The following is a 22,090-nucleotide window of genomic DNA, read 5'->3' as shown; positions in this document are numbered from 1 at the left end:
GACTTTCAGCACCAAAGCACAAGCCTCTCCCACACTTGAGGAAAGAAAGCCGGGGGCACCGGCTTTCTTTCCCCACAATCTGTGATAGGCGTTTGCTACACCAGCAGCTTGGCTAGAAAAGGATTCAGATTGTCCAGTTTGCCTAAATATCCTATATAAGGCAACACAAATCCTAATCTACCTACAAGGATGCTAACTGAGTTTTATTTTTATTTTATTCCTAGGGAGGAGGAGAAAACAGTGAGCCCTGTACATAGATAAATAAATCTTGATAAGATCATATAGTTAAATATCACCATGGTCAGGTGAGCAATATAAATGGCATCACAATGGAATTTATAGCTGATGTAATGGATTTTGGGGGCCTAAATGCAGCAGCACAAACATCACATGCGTGTGGAGGATGGGTCATTCTTTCTATGGCTGTGGCCACTTTACCTGGTTTTCGTGGCACGGTCCCTGACAGTACTCGGTCAAACTTTCCAGTGTCTGGTTGATCAGTGCTACGTTTTTCTCATTTATATACAGACCAAGAAGCCCAAGTCCTCCAGTCGTGCTTCCACAGATACAATCCAGAAACTGCAGTGTCTCACACACCAAGTTATAGTTAGTTTTGTTGTTTTGACAGCGTAGGAAGTTCTGTAGTTAAGTGTCAAAGAAGAAAAACAACAACATAGAAAATGAACTTTAGAGTGTAATATTTGACTAGATTCATTGGATTTAAGTTTACACTTTGTGATGTCAATGCTAATTTTTAGTATGGTTGCATAACGGAAATGCCTCATGTTTTAGGATTTAAAGAAAGCCTTATTTCTTGTACAACTGTTGTAAAACTTCTTTCACTTTCTTTGACTGCACTGCTCTCGCTCACTTTCTCTCTCATGGCCTGCTGGCAACAGAGTAATGTGTGTTATGTGCTAGAAGGCATGCAGACTGTGGGATACACTTGATTCTATGGACTGTACAGATCTAAGAAAACCGGCATTCATATTCATATTTCCCCCCCCAACAATTAGAGAAGAATCTCTCTCCACACAAAAGACCTTCCACTAGAGTGGAGAGAAAACAATTCTCTAGTTCTGGGTTTCATATCACCATATGCAAGTGTCAAAGAGACTCCTGACTGCAACTCCTGGAGAAAGGCAACTTCAAATATAATTTTCTCAGTTCCACTTCTTCCAATATAATTATAGCTTGAAACTGTTGATTAGGAACAGTTCTTGCAATAACATGTCACATTTAACAGCATGGGTTAAATATGCTTCATCTTTTATGTATTCCAAGGCTTCCCCCTTGGAAATACTTGATTGAAGAGGACCAATTACTGGAAAATAATTTCCCAGTGACTCAATACAATTTGTCAGGACATTCCCAGTGGCATTCTGTAAGGAGGAACTGACAACCCCACTGTTTTTTCCTAGAAGTTTCAGCATGACACTTCCCATCAAGCTTGCGTCTAATGAGTTATACAACACTTGACTTCAAAGGCCAATCTCCACACATCCCGCCCTTCCTCTCCTTCCCCCCCCCCCCCCAAAAAAAAAACAACAACAACAAGGTATTAGAGGAACAGAATGTATTGGACTTTGGAACAGGCAAGGTCTCTTGCCTACAAGTTTGCAGAGCACCATTGCTAACTGACTGCTTCTAGTGATTGTCCAATGACTTTTTTCTTTTTAAGGCAAAGACTGAGATGTTGCCAGATTCAACAGAAGGCTAAGATAAAAAGGCAAGCACTGTAGATGAATGAGGATTAAAAGTGACAATGATTCAGTGTACTTCACCTGATTGCTCACTTAGTATCTTGACTTTTGATTAGTTTTCCAGGCAGTGAAAAAAGGTTGGAGGCTACAGAGATCAGAGCTTCCAAAAAAAAGCTCTGAAACAAATACTGCCACTGGCAGGAAAATCTCTCAGTGGAAAGGGATTTAAACCTTCCATTTTGTAGAAGCTGGACTATTAATAGCATTAGAATGTCTCTACAGGATTTTTAGCCCAGAGACAGCAAGAGTAATAGGAACAAAAGAGAAAACAAAATATGATTATACAGGTTGAATGCAAACTTCTGGAAGACTAAACTCCTATGGCCATAGTGGCATATTGCCTGGTCAAGAAATCTCAGTCAATCTATAGGCCAAGGTCTTTAACGTAGGAGCTAAAATAGGTGGCAGAATACAAGAAGTGGGGGACATAACTCTTGGGTTAGCAAAGATGTTAACAGTAACTGTCAGACAGTAAGGATGAAACTGGGCTCAAGTCCACAGGACTATGCAGCTAGAAAAGACCGTGAAAGAGTCCCAGAATCATTTGCAGAACATTTAGAAAACCAAGGACAAAAAAAATAAATAAAAAATAAAAATAAATATTCTTCCTGTCAGGCTACCTGAAGATATGGAGAGCAAAGATCTGGTCTTCAGAGACATGGATCCAAACCACCTTAAAAAGTTACTCATGAGCAGTGGTTCTCAAACTTTTGTACTGGTGACTCCTTTCACATAGCAAGCCTCTGAGTGTGACCCCCCTTATAAATTAAAAACACTTCTAAATATATTTAACACTATTATAAATGCTGGAGGCAAAGCAGGGTTTGGGGTGGAGGCTGACAGCTCACAACCCCTCATGTGATAACCTCATGACGCCCTGAGGGGTTCTGACCCCCAGTTTGAGAATCCCTGCTCATGAGCGTTTAACACAGAATGAGCCCACTAGATACTTGGTCCATGCCAGGAAGCCAAAAGCAAAAATAATTAGCTCCCACAACTACTGAGGCCAGCAGGTAATGCTGCAAGCCATGTAGAAGATGAGCACCTTTAAATATTAGAGGAGGGGATTTCTGTGTTCCTTTGGGAATTCAATAGGAATGGATCTTGTTTTTTCCACCTCACCCCTCATCACTCCTCTCCTAGAGCTAATCATTGAAGGCTTACCTAGTTCTACAACTGGATGCCTGGACTTTATTGATTTTATTACACATTTTATGCAGCATCATATACACCAGTTTTGGAATGGATATCTACATAGAGATGGGTAGTTGCAATGTGGATTGGCTAAGCTGTGTCTGTATGGAATTGCCTCCAAACGTCTCATTAATGTATACCAGGATGTCAGAGATCTTGTCTGTAAATACAGACCTCTTAATCAAGATGGGATCTGACCTGGAGAAAGTATTAACAGTAAAAAAGCCAAGCTCAGCTATTTTCAGAGTATTGTGTTGAGAATTATTCCTGCTGAGCTAGGATGACTAAAGAGGGGTTGGAGACAGGAAAGAGCCAGGGAGAGAAGAGAAAGTGCCTTCACGCCATATGTGGCGGCCATAGACAGACTTCATTTCAGCACAGTTTTTGTCAAGCAATCCACAAAACATCCTGTTCGTTGGGATTTGAAAGAGATGAGGGCATGCATGGCTCTCTTAGGTCAACTGAGGCTGTACTGGGAAAGTGGCACAGATTAGAGAGGTTGATGTGATGGCAATGCCTTAACTCTACATGCATATCTGCCTATGGTACCTGTAGATCCCGGTTGTGGTTTTCACAGAGTAGCTGTAAGAAACGGAGAATGGGCTGCATTATTGTAATCACAGCACTCATCTCCAAGTCATCTTTGTTCTTGTCTGGTGCAGACTGTGGTCCATCTGCAGCTGAATAATGGTCATCAGGATCAGCTTCCCTCCTGTATGTATTATAAGCCTTTCTTGTAGCAGCAGAGGCCTCTAGCAACTGATCCCGGACTTCCTCTGTAATTTGTGTTGTGGGCTCTTTCACTAGAATACATGAGAATGGAACATATGAAAAATAACTTCCACCTGGTAATCTGAACAAAAGGATTAGAGGGAAAAAAAAATCTATTCACACATTTCCTATTAAAGTTTTACACACAGACCAGCTCATCACCTTCATAACCTTTTCAACACGCATGTTTAGTACAATGAAAGAGACTGGGTTTAGGATGATAGCATGTTACCCTTTTCAACAAATCACAGTAAAGTTTTTAATCCTTATATTAACCTGTTAGGGAACAGATCACAGGCACATAACACCATTAGGAGTTTTAGAAGAAGACCTGTTGTGTAAGAAGCTATTTCTCCAGTCCTGGGTTATTTTTAGAAAGGCACTGACCATAACCTACAGTCCAGGGCCATTACTATCGATCAGATTTAGGCAGCATCTCAGGCTAGACAAGTTGGAAGAGTCCCATCTCAAATACATTTCATCATTTCAATAGTACAATCTCACAAATGGATGGATTGAAGAGAGAATGCTGCTCTTGAGATCCCAAGGCAGGATACCACTGATCTCTTAACTTTGCTCTGTGGATCACAGCACTACTGCATCAATCACAAGGAGTTCAATAAGTACAGTGCCTTGCTCCCATGTCACTTTTCAAAGCAAAGAATTGGAGATTTACCTCTTTTCCTAACTGGTGCATCTCTGTCTGAGTCCTCATCTTTCTTTTTATTTCCCAAGTCACTGGTGTTTACTGTGACTGTAGCCTTGATTTCTTGTTGTGCCACCTTCATGCGGTCATAGAAAACCTTAAAGAACTTTTCAGATTTCTTATCTTCTGTTAGTCGGCAGAAGAACGAATGCTACCAAAGAAATGGAACAAGTATATATTTTATACAGAGGCTTGAGTCAAGAAATTATTTCACCTGCCCTTATATCCAGTGCACTATGGATTGAAGGACTAAAAATTTAATTAGCTTTCAGCACAGACAGAACTCTAGAGGAACGAAGACTAGATCTTCTAGTTAAGGAGTCCAAAAATGTGTCTCAGTTACATTAGCTTTGTTATTAATATTTCCAAATATACTTTTAAAGAAGATAGTGCAATTGATCATGTTATCCCTGGTACATTTATATGGTACACTTCTCCTTGTACCTTCCAGGTAAGCACAATGGAATATCTTTATACATATTTGGGTCTCAGCTCATCGAAGTCCCTGTTGAGTCAAAATGATTGTGGCTCATAGGTTTAACATTCAACACTAATCTCAGAACCCTAAAATGTACAAACAGGACAAAGATTTTTTTTTCCCCCCAATTTGGAGTTTCTGTGCTTTGATCTGTCTGCTGCAGAGCTATATAATCTTAATTCTCTCTCTAACATAGCTTTAGAAGCAACAAAAAAGCTCAAAGTATTAACAAGTTTTTAATATTTGTTGTTAATTTGTTTTTCTGTCCATACATGTAGAAAGACAATTTTCCCCCTGAGACTGAGGAGAATGCAAATCACATACAGGTCACAAGGAGCCAACACAGTAAGCAATCAGACAATTTCTTATGAAACCAATATGCTGTTACATAAATCAGGATCAGAGCTTACACACGACTGGAGGATGAACTTGTAAGTGGGTCACCTTATGCAGAGAATTATGAAATTAGTTAGCATTCTGTTGCAGCTCATGATCCAACAGCTTCCCATGATGAATAGGGACGAAGTCTGATTTATTGAGAAGACAAATTACAAAGGGGAATGGCAATATATCTTGCATGCTGCTCTGAGAAACAGACTACACAAGGCAATCCTTGGAATGTCTGTCTTTGATTACTCCCTGGCAGTTCTGGTTAGAACAGGAGCAGAGGGACTTGCTTTGAAAGATTAATGTTACCTCTTTGATTACCGTGGAAGAGTGGGAGTGCTACTATTCAAACCTCGTGGCTGATACCTACATGAGACCCCACGAAATTTGGAGCAGTCTCTACCAAACCAGGAAGGCCTTAATTACCCCTAATTGGAAGGAATTAGTTGGCCAAGAAAAAAACAGAACAAAGTAATTTTAAAAATGGATAAAACAAAAAACCTATACAAAATCTTAGTTTACTAGGCAGATTTTATACTCAACTATAACCAATAGGTCTGTCAAATAATTGCTAGAAGGGGACAAATAAGAAACTAAGATAATATTGACTTCATTACACTGAATTAATCTACCAGGAATACAGGACAATACAGACCATCCCACGCAGAAGCAAACCTCTGGGAGAAATTGTGAACTACATTCTGAAAACCAGTTAAAACAATTGCATCAGACAATTAACCTCAGTAACACATAGGAATATTTTTAACCTACAGTTAAAAAAATTTTCAAAAGCCATCTATAGAGAAGCTAGTCAAGGACTGAGCTGTGGTTTTCTTTTTTTAAAATGCTGTCCTTGAGCACATGCATAGTATATTACAGTATATACTGGCATTAAACACCTCTGTTAGACAGGCTTGGCTTTGAAAGTATTGTTTCCCTTCTTTACTTGTGCCCGTTCAGATTTGGTGTTAAGTGCCAAGAGGCTGAATATAATATTGAACAGCTAATTAGTATCAGTATCTTTGCTGGGGATAGGGTTTAACTCATTTAAAACATGAAGGGAGGACTAGGGATGGAGACAGGAAGTGGAGAGTTGCAGAACCATCAACACAATATCTTAGGCGGAGTAACTGGACATAAACAAAGGGAAAGATGAACAGCCAACTTTAAAACTTGAGGCTGCAAATGGAGAAATCAGGTAACCACAGGGACTGGTCTTAGCTTCCATCCTATTTAAGATGTATTCCCTTTTCAGATCATTAGCAAAAAGCTCAACATGTTCATGATATTTGCAAATTACATTATTATAGAAGGTGTTAAGTACAAGTAAGTCAGGATTAATCAACAGGCCTCTAAAGAGATTAGAAATAGAGGAAAAACTGACATTCAGCCTGGAAAAGAGCATGCTAATATCTCTTGGGGGAAAGCATTAAAAGAAAGATCCTAGGTACTCAATAACACGGAGAAACATGGAAAGCCGTAATGATGAGAAAGTCTATAAGTGATGGTGATACAAATGACTATCCCACTTCTAGTATCTAGTGACACTGAGAGGTACATTGTTCCAGAGCATAAGCTTTCGTGGGTAAGAACCTTCAGATGCAAGACTCTGAAGTGAGGTTCTTACCCATGAAAGCTTATGCTCCCAATACTTCTGTTAGTCTTAAAGGTGCCACAGGACCCTCTGTCGCTTTTTACAGATTCAGACTAACACAGCTACCCCTCTGATAATTGTTCCAGAGGCACTGTGATGAGCCCAGGGTCAGCATGTGAATTGTTTTGGGATCCTTTGGAATAGCGAGATTTATACATATTTTGATATTATTTCTGAATTTGCTATTTTTGATAAGAACAGCATTAATTGACACATGAACCCAAATTATATTTCCAGAATGATTCACTGACCAAAAGCCATGTATTAAATGTTAAGTGAAAGCCTTTAAAGCTACCCCTTCCCTGCTCTCCATTGGACATGTACCTAGACTGTGTGTTTAAATAAAGAGGTATTTATGTAGGTAACATTAATTTTAGATTGGTTAGTCCAAAATAACCTATCAGATTGGTGCGCTTGATGGGATCTGTCCAGGTAAAATGATAATCAAGACCTGCCTCACAATGATTTTTGGATTTGTCCAAGATACAAAGAATACTATACCTTTGTCTTGATTATTTGGACTGTAAACTCTTGAAGCAGGCACTGTCTCTTACTAGGTGTCTTTAGGTGTCTAGCACAGCAGAGCTTTGATCTTTGTTGGGGGTTCTACATGCTACTTTAATACAAATAAGCAAGAATCAGACCTAGAAACTACTAATGAAATTTTAAAAGCAATAAAAGTATCAGTTTTAGAAAGGGTGACTGTTGCCTACAAAATTTGTTTGAGAAACAAAAGTTTCTGCCTCTCACGCTGGTGTTTTGTGTTAGTTGATTGCATGTATAAAGAACCTTCTACTTCAGAAAAAGCCTTCTCAACACAAAGGAGTGGTGAAGAAAAAGTTTTTTCTCTATAAACTACATGAAATAAATATTTTGCATGTTGGTAATGGTTATTTGCTGACAGATTCAGAAGTGTTGCTTTTTTTGTTCGGGTGCTTTAACAGATTTTCCATTGCACGTCAGAGAAAAACTAGCCCAGTGAACATTTCCAATAAAGCATTTTTTGCATGTCATGTGTGCGTTTAATGGCTGTCACAAAATGATTGTTTCAATGTAGGTCAGAATACCCATCACCTTCACACATGAGTCAACTCCAAGCCAGCTGAGCTACCAAGATACTGTATTTTAAGAGGTGAGATTTTGCTAGTTGTGCTGGAGCAGGTAGTTGTAGATGATAAGTATAAGAGAAAGAATCTAAAACTTGTTCACAGATATGGTTCCAAACTTATGTTAGAAAGTTAACATTGTTATGGGAACACCTCTGAAAGAAATGAAGGTTTCCGTCAGGTGATGCAGAGCACCAGCACTCTGACTTGCAGACAGGAGGACTGTGACAGTTGGTCAGGCAAATGCATTCAGGCACAATGCTCTGGGATAAGAAACAATGAATTGTCATCCTGAAGGTCATAAAAGCACCACTAGCTTTGGCTGTGATGGGATCCATCTGTGTTCTCTCCAGCCAAGGTGAGGGAAAGTTTAGCCCCATTTGCCCAACTTAGGGCCACATAGGCAACTTGTTGTGAGCTCAAGGGCTGCATTTAATTTGCATAGATGGGAACGGACTGCACCCAACCTCATCTTTGATAGAGCTGGGCAGCACACAAACTACAGCTCCCAGCATGCAACAGTCCACCTTGGGCAGTCAGCTCGACTATTCAGAATGAGACAGGATTTTAAGTTGGGACCTGTAGAATCTTGATTGAAGAATAGGGTGGGTAGCTGTGACTCTCAGTACAGAGTTCAGTGGACTGTACTGTATTATGGCCTTTCCCATTAAAAGGGAGCATATTCCAGTAGGATATTTTGAAACTCCAGGGACAAAGTGGGAATGAGAAGCTCAGTCACAATTGGTACCCTGGAAGCTTACGTCAGGATGACCCAGGTCTGCACAAGTGTAACACATGGTAGATTATTTAGGCAGTCAACACATCTGCATAAACGTGAGCTCACTGCATCCATATCACCCCCGTCCTGTGCCCGTCACATGTCTGACTATCAAAGGGCAGACTAGCTGGCATCTGCTGGATTTCAAAACCCGTAACCATACAACTACATTAGACTTCCTTTGTGAGATTTTTCTTGACTCATATCTACATTCGCACCCCGCCTGCGGTTTACAAATCCCATTACACTATCTTAGATTGGAAGGCGCCTGCCTTGTAGCATTTGGCACCTAGATCTTAAGGTCATGAGCACATCTGAATGGTTGAGACAAGCAGCTGCGCCTTTGAGCTGGACCTTAGAGTGCCCCTTTCATACCCATATCAACCCACCTCTCCCGCATATTGAGAAAAGCTCCTCGTCCGGTCCCATTTTAAGATGGGCTCTGTTTGCCCCATATTTATTTCCTTCCCTTGCCACTTCCTTCTTCTCTCCATTTCTAGCAGTAGTCCCCCTCAATTGGTTGGTTTTACTTCAAATGCCAACTAGGCTTTTTTAAAAGCATGTTTGCTGTTTTTAACCATGTTGCACAAGCATCCCTAGTCCTTTAGTAGGAGGAGCTCCTTAAAAAATAAAATATTCAAGCCAAGCACGCTGCAAGAATATGCTCAGTCACAAGGATTGGGACTGTTACCAAACCTGCATATTGACACCGGATCAGCTGTCCGTTTCTGCAGAATTCAGTGATGATCAGACAGTATTCTGTTTCATAACAGTCATTTGCCATGAAACAAGAAATATCATATGATACATGGGGGGGAAGAGGGGGTCATGTGGTTTGTTTCATGAACATTGGATTCAGTAAACACAACCTTAGAAGCCAAATTTACATCAATGAAATGCAGCACATCCCCAAAATGCAGCCACTCATGGCCATACAATTAACTGAATCACGACTCCTTTCCGACACCAGAGACAACCGGATTGTGATTAATTGCTATAGCCACAGCATGAATAAGAAACCCAACACATTTATATACTGCGTACATTTAACATCCACAACAGGAGATATTCAGCTGCACCACACAAGACAATGGAGAGACTTTCCTTTGAGCATTTGCCACAAAACATTCATAATTAACTTTCAAAGTTTATTGAGCCAACTGAAAAGTTAGAGGCTGCTTCTGTTAAATGATATAGACACACACAAGGAGAAGGAAAATCCTTTTTTTCCCCCCTGTAGGGTTTGAAGCTAAAGGTTCACAAGTCCAAACTCCTGCAGTGAACTGAGGAAAATCTGCATTTCCGCAGTAGATGGTTTCCATGCAGGTATCAGAGCGGAGTGAGCCATACAGAACACAGCACCTTTCAGCTGTCTCCAGGGTTTACTGCACTTTGACACATAGCAAGAGGCTGGGTTAGTTTCCAGGGGACTGGAAAGGAGGGGAATCCAGCACAGGTCACCATCCTTATTCAAAGAGAATCAGCCTGATAGATTCATCTGAAGCTAATGCAAATAGTCTATATAAAACTGTCACAGGGGAAAGTGTTCCATAAATCTTTGCTAAAAACCTGTGAAATCTTTGCTAAAAGCATAGTTTCTCCTTGCGTTTGCGAGCCACTAACCCCTCTTCTTCAAGGAGAAACAAGGAACCCACTGACCAAATAGGAACCCCAGCTTCACCTTTACCCTACTAATGCAAATTATAGTTGGTGAAAACAGGCTTGAATTACATAGCTACTGAACAGTTTAACACCAAATGGCTTAAAAGAACAGTGTCCCCCCCCCCCAAAAAAAACTATGTTCTATCAAACATTTTGCAGGCAAAAGGGACTAAAGCCACATCCAAATGACTTAATATACTAGCACAATAGAGTCCTGGCCCATGACTACCCCTCCTAGGAGCTACTGGAGTACAAACAATAATTCATCGGAGCTTAAGACCAGAAGGGACTATCATCTAGTCTAACCACCTGTATAACACATGCCATTACATGGGTAACTATGTGAAATGTATTAAGCCCAATAATTTGTATTTGGCTGAAGTATTACTTCCAGAAAGGAATCCAATATTGACTTGATAACAAACATGAAGAGATGGAGAATCCACCACTTCCCTTGGTAGTTTCAGTGGTTAATCACACTCACTGTTAAAAATTTGTGTCTAATTTCTAATTTGAATTTGTCTGGCTTCAGCTTACAGCAACTGGATTTTTGTTGTAGCTTTCTCTGCTCCATTAAAGAACCCTTGATACCTGGTATCTTCTCCCTAAGGAAGTACTTACACACTTTAAGTCTCCTCTCAAATTTTCTTTCTGATAAACTAAACCGAGCTCTTTAGTCTTTCACTATAAAGCATTTTGTTCAACCCTCAAATAGTTTTTGTGGCTCTTTTTTGTACCCTCTCCAATTTTTTACCATTCTTTTAAAAATGTGGACACCAGAATTGAATAATAATAATAAATAATAAACTATCAGAATGATTCATCTAGGGTGCAACAAGCAAGCAAACTAACAAACAAACAAAAAAAAACCCAACCCCACTCTCCTCCCCACAACTCTCACAACTTAATAGTTTAATTCAATTGCAGGCACCTTGAAGAGAGCTGAAACTTAGATGCATCTTAGTGCCTGATGGATTCTCTGGAATCTAACAGTAAAAAATGCAGCTGGCCAAAATGGAAGAAGCTTAGACAGATGGAATTACAGAGCTAGGGTAACTGCAATAGTGTGTACAAGTGGTTCTTAATATGTTTCATGCCTCAGCAATGGATAGCAAGCAACTTAGTTAACAATTTAAACCAACTATCTGCCCTTTGCAGACTAATGCGGAATCACATGGCAGGTTGTAAACTTTACTGACTGATGTCTTATTTTAGAGCAAACTGAAGAACTACAGCATCACTAAGGGCAGTAAAGACTCAGCCAACTTAAACACAATAACCTGCTTAACTACATGTGGGCCTGTGCACACTGAATCAGCACAAAGGATTGCCAAGTGGAAAAACCTAGAATGCCAGGGACCAGCTGAAGGCAGTTTGTGTCTGGTTCTCACTTTTCAAAGGCTTATCAGGTTTTGCTCACGTCTTTATGTGTATGTTTGTCACTCTTTCTGGGAACACATTAATCTATTCAGTTAACTGTTAACCAGACTTGCCCTGAAGTCACAGCTGTTCGTATTGTTAACCAAGAAACCGGAAAGATGAACATTCGTGCTTCTCACATCAAATAGCTTGGCTTCTGTTCCCAGACTTGATAATTATAGGCTCTATTATATGCTCTGTTTGCACGCTCATGTGGTAAGAAGTATTATCAAAACCTATTTAACAAACACTGTATGCAAAGTGTGTTGGTTCAAACTCACTCTCCTTTCTGAAGATTGAGATCCAAATGAGACAGTGCCTTTGGCATTAAAAGGACAGAATGTTTTCTGGACCACACCCTTAAAGCACAGTTTTGACAGACCTCCTCAAGTAAATTTACAAGTACAAACTCCAGGAGATCCCATTAATTAGTAGAGTGAGACTCTCTCAGGAAAACAGTCATGGTTTAACAACAACCAAACAGTTAATTTAAAGTAAACCTGGCAAAAACTCAAAGGCTTATGTTGAGCTGGTAGAAACTAACTCCCCCCTCCATATAGAACTAAATGTTAATCAATGAAGAGTGGTTTCATGAGAAATTGTTCAATGATGAACTTGACACGCAGGGATGTTTCCAAAAGGAAAGTCCCTTCAGCTACTGAGAAAAAGATTACCTCTCTGGCCTGGAATCAGCAGATCTTCCACTCCAATGTCAGAGAGAAATGACTAAGTGGAAGTTAGCTTGTCTTGGTTATCCTAGTGGGCTACCACTATGAACTATTACAAAACTTCTGTGTTAGTTTTATGAAGGTGTACTTGCAAAAAAGCTCACCCCCACCTCATCTAGCCAGACTGTACTTCAAGGTATTCGTATTTCACACTTTTAAAAATAAACGGCAAAGCTAACATAAGCACTGAGTCAAGTACAGAAACAAACCCTTTATGTTCTCCCTAGCCAGGCTGTAAGGGCTTTCAGCACAGAATAAAGTAAAGTTTTTTGTTTGTTTGTTTTTGTTTAAACAAACAATTCTTTCGGATACTTCTAAGAAATCCTTTGGTATTTCCTTGTCTGCTAAAAATCCATCATTCTGTGTCCTTAGTAATACCATGAGTCCCAAGGAACCTAACATTTGTTAATTAAAATATTTCTGGGTTGAACGTGTTCTGTAGCCTGAATTAAGCCCATAAGGAATATCTGCTGAATGCCCAACTAGCCATTTTTCAGCATAGCTTTAAACTTCATCTTTAACCACGGCAAGTGCAGAGGGAACACCATCACAGTAGCAATCCCAGCTATATATTCTGCAAACACACACACACACACACACGGAGAGCACACTTATGTTACTGATGCTCCCCTCCAGGGCTATACTCTGAACTGGAAACACTGTCCCCCTAACAACAAATCTGATTAAGGAGACTCTCGGGGAGGGACCTAATTGTTTAGTAACAGATCCACTTATGGTATTCTTCCCCCACAAACAATACAATGAAATCAGGTGGGAGAGCTAAGCCACTTGCTTCTGGTAGACCCCTTGTATTAGACACACAGTCCCAAATGCGGCATTTAAAAGCCTGGAGATCTCCAATTTAAACTGGCAAATAATTCACACGAGACACTAAGGTAAAAAAGAAACACAGGGGCAATGAGGTGAACTGAGATGACGGGGAAGCAACAACAAGGCAACAATAGTGACTCATCAGTAGGCATGTGCCTGTTCAGTTTGGGGGTTAAAATCCCTGCAAACACGGAGCAGATGGCTCTAAAAGCGTGGGAGACTTGGGGCGCTGACTTACTTTCGACACAGGGCTTTTATTTGAGTTCCTCTCCACAGGCATAAGAGCGTTCACCCATGCACACAACAGGTCACATATGTGATCCATGTAACGCTCTTATATGGAAACGCATGTATCCCGCTTCCTTAGAGAGCCATGAGGAGGTGTGAGAAACACGGAAGTCTACAGACTCCAAAGAAGGTGTAAGATCTTCTTGAGAGACAGGGGAATTAAAGAAAACCATAGCAACAAGTCAGTCCACCTACCCAAACCACCCACCCACCACCAGTTTCATTTGCTGACGCACTTCAAAAACAAGCTGGCTCCTACCAGCTCTGGAAGGTGAGCAAGCCCTGAGAGCTCATTAAATTCCCTTCTCAGCTACTCTTGTATGCCTGCAGCTAGTGAGCAAGTAGGATATAAATAGAAATTATATAACATCTCTTTGTTGATTCCTGTGCTTACCAAAAAAACAAACACACACACACACACACACACACACACACACAACCCTGCAGCATGACCTTGTTTTTCTGACTAGCTTGCCTCTGCCTGCTTGCTGAGGACTTTAATCCTGTTAGGGATCATCTTAAAAGTTTAAACAACAGGATATAGATTTCACAGACAGGGGAATACAGGCAATATATTAAGCATTAGCGAGTTACTTCCTCGATTCCTTATAATTTTAGAATGACATCTGCTGACTGTTGAACTGACCCAGAGCTTCTCCAAGATAGATATATGAGAACATGCAGTTCTAAATAATACACTATATAGGTCTACAGAGATCATACCATGGTGAGGAGATTTAACATTCAGGCTCTGATATAGTTCCCCATCCTCATTTTTCACCCACATAAATGCTATATTACAAAGGCAGAGTCAGTGATGCTAGGCTCCAGGAAGCTGCTGTCTTGATTACGGATGCTTGATTACGTGCAAAACACAATACATCAATAACAGAGTGGAAAGCGTCCACAAGTTCAATACCCTCTTCCATTACTATACTGCCTTCTTACCCACCCCGTTCACAAGCTGAGCACTCCTATCTGGTAGCTTTATCTCGTCCAGCGATAAAGAAATTCTTTTAATCAAACAAGAGCAGGAATGATTTCATAGCAGCTATTCAATCTTCAGTTCCCAGCGCAGTAATGTTATGAGTGATCATTTATACTATAGTGGTTTCTAAAGGCCCAGTGTGATAGATAGTATGTGTATGCACATGCATACACACTTATACATATATGACAGTCCCTGCCCCAGACAGCTTGCAGTGTAAAATCTCCTTGCTCACATGATAATCAGGGATATGGTGCAACATGTGTTGCCTTAATGATGATTTACAGTGTGACCAGATCAATTGGGATACATCCTGCAACATTTACACAATACATAGATCATTGATATAGTACCCACTGGCATAAGAGATGAATTATAGACAAAGAAGAGGACAATACTGCTGCCCTAAAGAGATTACAATTGATGGCATGCATGTTTGCTGAGAATTATGCTACCTCTCTTTGTAGGGAAAGTTTTGAAGCAGCAGTTTTGTTTGGAGTGTCATCAAAGCCAACAGTGACATTCTTTGGAGTATTGTACCTGGAAAAAGTTTCTAATAATTTCATGATGAAAAATGTAGATGACCAGCTCGTATGGACAACACAGGATGATAGTATTAGTTTTCTAAACAGAAGTTGCATCTGTCTTGAGAATATTATTTTTCAGATTTAACCCTATACCAAAAAAAATTGGTTATTGATTTATATAACTACCCCCGCACGCACATTTTATTTACACGCACACAAACGCAAAGACAAATGTATACTACACATATGAAGAAAGAAAACAAACAGTTTTTCTACAGTTAAAGCATTAGTGATCCTGAACTTGGATCAGAAAGAAAAATCTGACAATTCCTACTTGCAAGAGTTTAGTGGTCCAGAAAGCATTTGTAATGGTCCACCAACATACTTCATTTGACAACTTTCAAGACACTGGACCACAAAGCAGTTGGTATCACCTAGATATTTCGTGTGTGCACATGCAATTGAATGTTGAGTAGTTTTGTAATAGTAGCTTTTAAACACACAAAATACATCTTCCATATTTTAATAAACTGGACAATGCCCATTTTAAAAAAATCCACATCACTCTGATCAGTACTCCTTAGTCAGAAGGTACAGAACAGGTGGCTGCTTAGAGTAGCAAAATATTAGGAGCAGCAAACCAGTCACTGTGGACTGGGAAAGGATGGCAGTTTGCTTAAGGCACTAGAATCCCTTAAAAGGTTCTGATTTTGCATATCCCTTCACTGCCTGAACTCAATCAATTTTCAGGGTTAATTTCAAATCACCTGGTGTGCACTCTGAAGCAAGGTTGACCTAAATTCTGCAAGCAAGGCCTCTGGCTCCTGCAGCATTCCAGTGCAGCTGTCTAGAGATTCTACCTCTGCTTCAAGTACATTTAGATGATGGAATTTTTCATTGAAGTATATATGAAAGATTAATCATATAAATATGTTACTAAACTCAATTTTGCACTACCACTTGATTTTGTACATTTCAACGTGCTGCAGAATTTTATATGGAAAATAAATAGCAATTATGATGGCTGTGAAGCTGAGGGTTTTGGCAGTTGGGTAGGACACAGTTGGGAGGTTCTGGCACTAAAGAAAGTGAGGGGAGTGGTTTAGTAGCATAGAGTAAGTAGATTTCTGACATTTCATTTCAAAGTTATTCATCCCAGTGGGATGAATGGTGCAGTTCACATCTCTCAGACTTACTGTTTCAGGTTGTCTGCAGGCTCAGGGACCACATCTGTTTACGTCTGCAAGGGGCACTGCCAATATCTCACAGACAACTAGATCTGAAAAGAGCTACGACTCTCCACCCAACAAATGCTATTGATAGCTGGGATGCCCATATCTTTTTGGGTGTAGATTTACTAGTCCTGGTTGGCTGCTGGCCTGAGAAGTCAGGTTAGAACTGAAGGAGCAATAGATTGGAAAGGCAATGTAGTAGGTCAGAATCGTGTGTTTTTAAATGGTATGCCACCTACCATGTCTAGATACTGATGTTTTGAACTCCTGGGTAATTACAACATCAGATGACTTTTGAATTTGGCACCTGTGAGTTTTCAAGGTTACCTCTGGTTCTTTTTAGCACTGATCCAGGTCATGACATGTTTTCCTTCTCTTAATACCAACTATGTCAACATGGCACCTTTTTACTTAGCAGATCTGCTCCCCTTGTGCATTCAAAGTCCTTGTGACTTTAATGTCACCAACATTTTCTCTTTAAATTTTTTTTTTACACCTGTGCACTGCCAACACAGCTGAGAAAGAATGATCTCAACTACTCCTTCTTGTGCATCGACTGCACAATTTTTTACTAAGCTCCTCTCCATTGCCTTTGAAGGCAATGGGGCACACTATGGTCCCAAACCATAATCTGCCCCGGAGGATCTTTCTTACTGGTGTGGATACATAAGAAGGAAAGAAGCCAACACGTCTCTCAGGTCCCAGATAATTTTGCAGGGCTGGCATGTATAACGAGCTGATGTGATATGGAAATTAAGACACAAATATGGAACATCACAATGCCATTTTTACAGTCACATTTCAGAGAAGAACCACAATTACGCTGTAAGCTCCAGACCTTGGCCCAGAGCAGTTTTTTATTCTTGCTGCTTCATTAACTTTTGCCTGCATGCTGGAATCATAACTGTGGCACCAGCTCCCAGGGCTAGTATTATGGCCCTACAGCACATGCTCTTCAGGGTGCTTTTGCTAGAGGATATTCCCTGCTCGTCTCTTCCCAGATCTGGCTCTCACATCTCCACCAGAGTTCCACACAGAGTTCCGCTGCAAGATGACTTCTTAGCCCCTGAAAGCAGTTCCATGCATGACAGGGATGTAGAAGAACCCTCTTTCCCCTCTCCTAAGCAGCCTCAGTTCCACCCCTTCCTATTCCAAAAGCAAGCAGCCACTGAGAAATGAGTAGTAGGGGGCAGGGACTAAAGGAAATTAAAAGTGATATTCAGAGTGCGATCATTAATGCATGTGGGGAATCAACTTCTCATCTGCATATAATGAACTTTGGTTTGATTATCAATCCCCTTTGCCATGTAATTTCTATTTGCACCCTTATCAGGAGTGGGGAAAGAAGAATTATGGTTTGGGGTTGTTTCCCCTGTAAGAGCATATGCAATAAAACAGATATACTAGTCCTAAGGACTGGTACCATATTAAGCTCTTGTGGCATTTTAGTACATACTTCACCAAAAGGAAGTCAGTCTCATCACTTTATTTGATCTTGACAACGTTACTTGGGAGTGGTGTGGGAAACCTATTTTTCATGTAATCTAACTTTTGAGAAGATCCCGAATTAAGTGAGCTGACCAAAATTGCCATGGAGAAGAGGAAGTTATGTAAGCGAGTTTACTCATCATTAACTTTCACAGATCCAGGAAACCTGAAACTCCAGGAGGTGAAACAGCATATATGGTGCACATAATTTTTATTTGGCAGACAAGAGACATGCTATAGGAGAAGTCTTTAGCAATTTCCTCCACTGTCATTCACTTGCCGAGTTTACATTAACTGAAGCAAATTCAAAGTGTTGAAGTTTATATATGCAATAGACTACCCTCTGATCTGCTCTAAAGGAGAGAAGTATGCTCTAAATTAAGCTTGCCTACAAGCAAAATCACAAAGCAAAATTGTGCAAAGCAAGCCAAAGAAAACAATGTATGTAGCAACAGGTGCCACACACAGGCCAGCAGCACTACAGAAAGAGTGTGTATGAACCTTCTTTTACATAACACAGCTCTGAAGGTGATTTCTGAAACAGCACCTATCCACGCATTTCTCAGGAGTTTTTGCCATCTCTCGGAAAGCACCAGGGGAGAATGACTGGTTCCAGCTTTCTGTGGGTAGACACACTAGGAGTTACATAAAATATAAGGGAGCTTATATAATTCAGTTCAGTGAGCAGTAACATTTGTCAAGTTAATTTATTGCCTTTTCTGACCCTTCGATTCAAACTCGTCTGTGCTATTATAAATTGCCAGGGTTCTAAATCAGGGATGAGCTTCCATAGCAAATTTGCTCTCTCACTCCAATAGGAACAATAAGCTAATTTCAAAAATAAACAGTTTCTTAGAAATTTCTATTAGCTTGCTCGGCAGTAGAAATGCTGAAAATGCTCAAGTGTATTCTAGAAATCAGAACTAACCTAATCTGGATTAGGAAATTCCATCTTGATCGTTTAATGCTTCAATGAAACAGAAAGTCATTTCCACAGTTAAAACAACCTATTAGAATAATAATGAAATAATTAACACTCATTCATCACCATTATAAAACATGCAGCAACACCGAAGCCAGTATGCTCAAATATCTACTAACATAAAGAGTTAGCAGCAACATCTATTTAAGTTATCCTTGTCCAATAGCACAGTGCTCTCTTCTCCCATTAAGGCACATGGGAGTTACCCGGGAACTCCCATTATTAACTTTAACAGGAGCATCATCACATGTTAAGACGCTGTGTGTCAGTGGAAACTTTTTGCTTCAGTGCACTCTGTGCTCATTTCCCATGTAAAAACCTATGGTAAGAAAATACTGTGCAAGAACGAAGCATTTCAGATCTCATTGCCAAGAAAGTCATTTTGCGTAACCCATTTTGCCAGTATCCCAATAGTTTCCTCATCCTCAATTTGAATGCAATAAAAACATCTACAGAGTGTAGTGTGAGCTTGTTGAGAATACCATATTAAATAAGAGCTGCTAATAATAAATATACATTTGTCATGAATGAAGATAATCAATTTGTGTAGAATTGCAAGGCAAAGAATTTTGGTAAGTGGAGTTTCTGAAAGTTAAAATTAGAAGTACACGTGCACTGATAATCTGTGATACAAGATTAACAAAGCTCAGAGTCACTATTCTAATGGCAGTTTGTTAAAATTACAGTAGGATCTCCGTAAATCCACAACAAAGACTGGGAGACCTATTATGAAGTTCTCACTAAATTTGCAAAATTGAAGAAGTGAATAAAAAAAGCAGAGGGCGGCAAAGATAGTGCACCACCAAATGTACTTTGTTCATTTTGACAAGTGTATCTGGGTTTTCATAATACCTCATAATAGACTAGTAATGTTCTGCAGCATGTTTTGTAGAAGTAATGAAGTCTTAGCAATAGGAAACGTCACACTGCCGTACTCTGCTATTAAATCTTTCCTATGCAGAAGGGAGAGATTCTTTTTAAAAATGTGAATTGAAAGCAGTGTGGATGAATGGACTACCAAATGTAGACCTTCCGTAACAAAGTCTCAAGCAGCTTAGTTTCACCTGCTCACCAACTTCTAGTTTTCTCGGCAACTAGATACAACATTGTCCCCAGGTGCGAAGGGGAAGCATGGTTATACTAACCTCACCCAGAAAGGAGACTAATTTAACTGAGCCATAATTTAGTAATTACTTTGTGGGAGGGAGAAGTGAAATCATGATTTTACTACATCAACCTTCAAGTTCATTTTGATTTGTAAATTCTGAGCCAGCTCTTCTCCCAGAAATTAAGCCCTGTCGTCGGCATTTTTCTACATTAAATTTTGATGCTTTATTTTTAACGACTCAGGTAGTGCTGAAAGATTAGAAAGAGCTGAAGTACAGCTGTTCTTTATTTATACTGAAGCGGCACCTTGAGGCCCTGATCAGAGAGCCCCATTGTGCTAGGCACGGAGCAAGGCAAGAACATTCCCTGCTCCACAGTGCTCACAATCTAAACTAACAAGTGGGGGTGGGAGGGAACTGCCAAGATGGGGACCTTTGCATACGTTGCCACATTTTTCACTTTGGCACTCTGCCTTTTGGGCTGTGGGAATCCTTGGCGAGTACTTCATCTGTAGCACAACTACTTCACAGGGTACTTTCAGCATAGTCCCATTCGTAGTTTGGGGCATGAGTAATAGCTCCTGGGCGTGCCTGTGACCTTGTATTCTGTACAGCACTAGCTGTAGGTTTCAGTGAATTATTTGGTGCATAAAACCTCAGTGTAATTCTGTACATAGAATCAATTCATCTGAACTAAAAAAAACCCAAGAGCCAAACCGCACCCCCACTAAGAGGAGATATTTTCTACGGTTGCATTGGTGCACGTAGACACACGTATGCTCTCTCTCTGAACTGCTGTTGGCTACACAGATCATTTTCCTAAAGGTAGGGACACTCCCTGAGCACTTACCCGTAGAGCTGGAGAAGATGGAAAAAGTTAGTCTAATTTGCTGGAAGTAGCATCTTAAAAGGCAAGATCATGACAGAAATTGGCAGAGTTGTAAGGAACGGATATGAAAGTGCTAGGAGGTTTTACTAAAACTGCTCCATGCCAACAACTTCTTCCTCAGCAAATACTTAATTTACAATCCCCCCACATGTGCAGTGATACACATCAAGTGGAAACTAGGGAGTCTTCCTTTTTGGTTAAAAATGTCTCCTTGGAGAGGGATGGAAGATTTCCCTACTATATGTAAATCAGAGTTAGAAAGGGATCCCTTGGATCATCTAGTCAAAATAGACTGGGAGGTGGCCCTATTCAGTCCATAGGCTTCAAATTCCAGAATAAGCTAAGGAATATAGATTTAGCTTTATTGGACTGGAACAGAATTTGATTTACCCACCAATATGACATGGGAAGATACCTGTGCATTGCTAGGAAGATGAAGGCTCAGATTTAACACTTGAGAAAATAAATTTCACCCTGCAATAGTATTGCTGTTATTAAAAATTTAAGTTGGTGTGGGGCTCTTTATCCTTTGTCTCAGGCAGAGTGAGCTAAATGTTGATGAATGAGCACACTCCAGGTCCTCTTGCTCATACATATAGCAACAGAGTGCTGAGTCTGAAATTTGGAAAGAGCCACGCAGGTTCTCTCCATACTACTAGAATATACCATATTAGAAGGTTGATGTTGCACAGTGATGTTGTGTATAACGATGCTGGCTGAGTATCACGTAGTGAGGTAACATCACAAAGCAACATCAGTTCGTCACACTGAGTTGTGGGTCTCTGACTCAATACAATGATGGATATAACTATTAGTTCTTCAGGATTTAATACAACTGCTAACACCCAGACACTAGTGCCCTTTAGAGTCCTTTATTCTATTTCTTTTCCTGCCAGAGCATATGGTGTAACAATTGCATCTTCTTTTTGTTAATAATAATGGAAATAAACACTTTTAGATAATCTGGTCATAGAAAGTCTGATGTCTACTGCACAGCTTGAGAGCTTGTGACTTTTAGCAAAGCCTGGTATTCTCCCCCTCCACTTGCAAAAATCTGAGCTAAATTCATCTTGATATAATTCCATTGATTTAAAATGAATTATATGAAAACTT

General features: G+C 40.1%; 1 protein-coding gene across 3 annotated transcripts in view; it reads right to left on the bottom strand.

Moving 5' to 3' along the window:
• Positions 1–22,090, bottom strand: part of ITPR1 (inositol 1,4,5-trisphosphate receptor type 1) — a 246,665-nt gene that overhangs the window by 56,536 nt on the left and 168,039 nt on the right. For all 3 annotated transcript variants that reach the window (XM_054034479.1, XM_054034481.1, XM_054034482.1), the window contains 3 exons: positions 4,405–4,585; positions 3,507–3,760; positions 439–639 (listed from right to left, as the gene is read on the bottom strand). In XM_054034479.1, the coding sequence (XP_053890454.1) occupies positions 439–639; positions 3,507–3,760; positions 4,405–4,585 (636 nt within the window). The remainder of the gene's footprint in view (positions 1–438; positions 640–3,506; positions 3,761–4,404; positions 4,586–22,090) is intronic.

This window comes from Malaclemys terrapin, chromosome 7 (genome assembly GCF_027887155.1).
Source record: "Malaclemys terrapin pileata isolate rMalTer1 chromosome 7, rMalTer1.hap1, whole genome shotgun sequence".
In the NCBI taxonomy this organism is placed as follows: Eukaryota; Metazoa; Chordata; order Testudines; family Emydidae; genus Malaclemys; species Malaclemys terrapin.
Note: the sequence above shows the minus strand (reverse complement) of the source record. Positions and strands in the feature narration are given on the sequence as shown.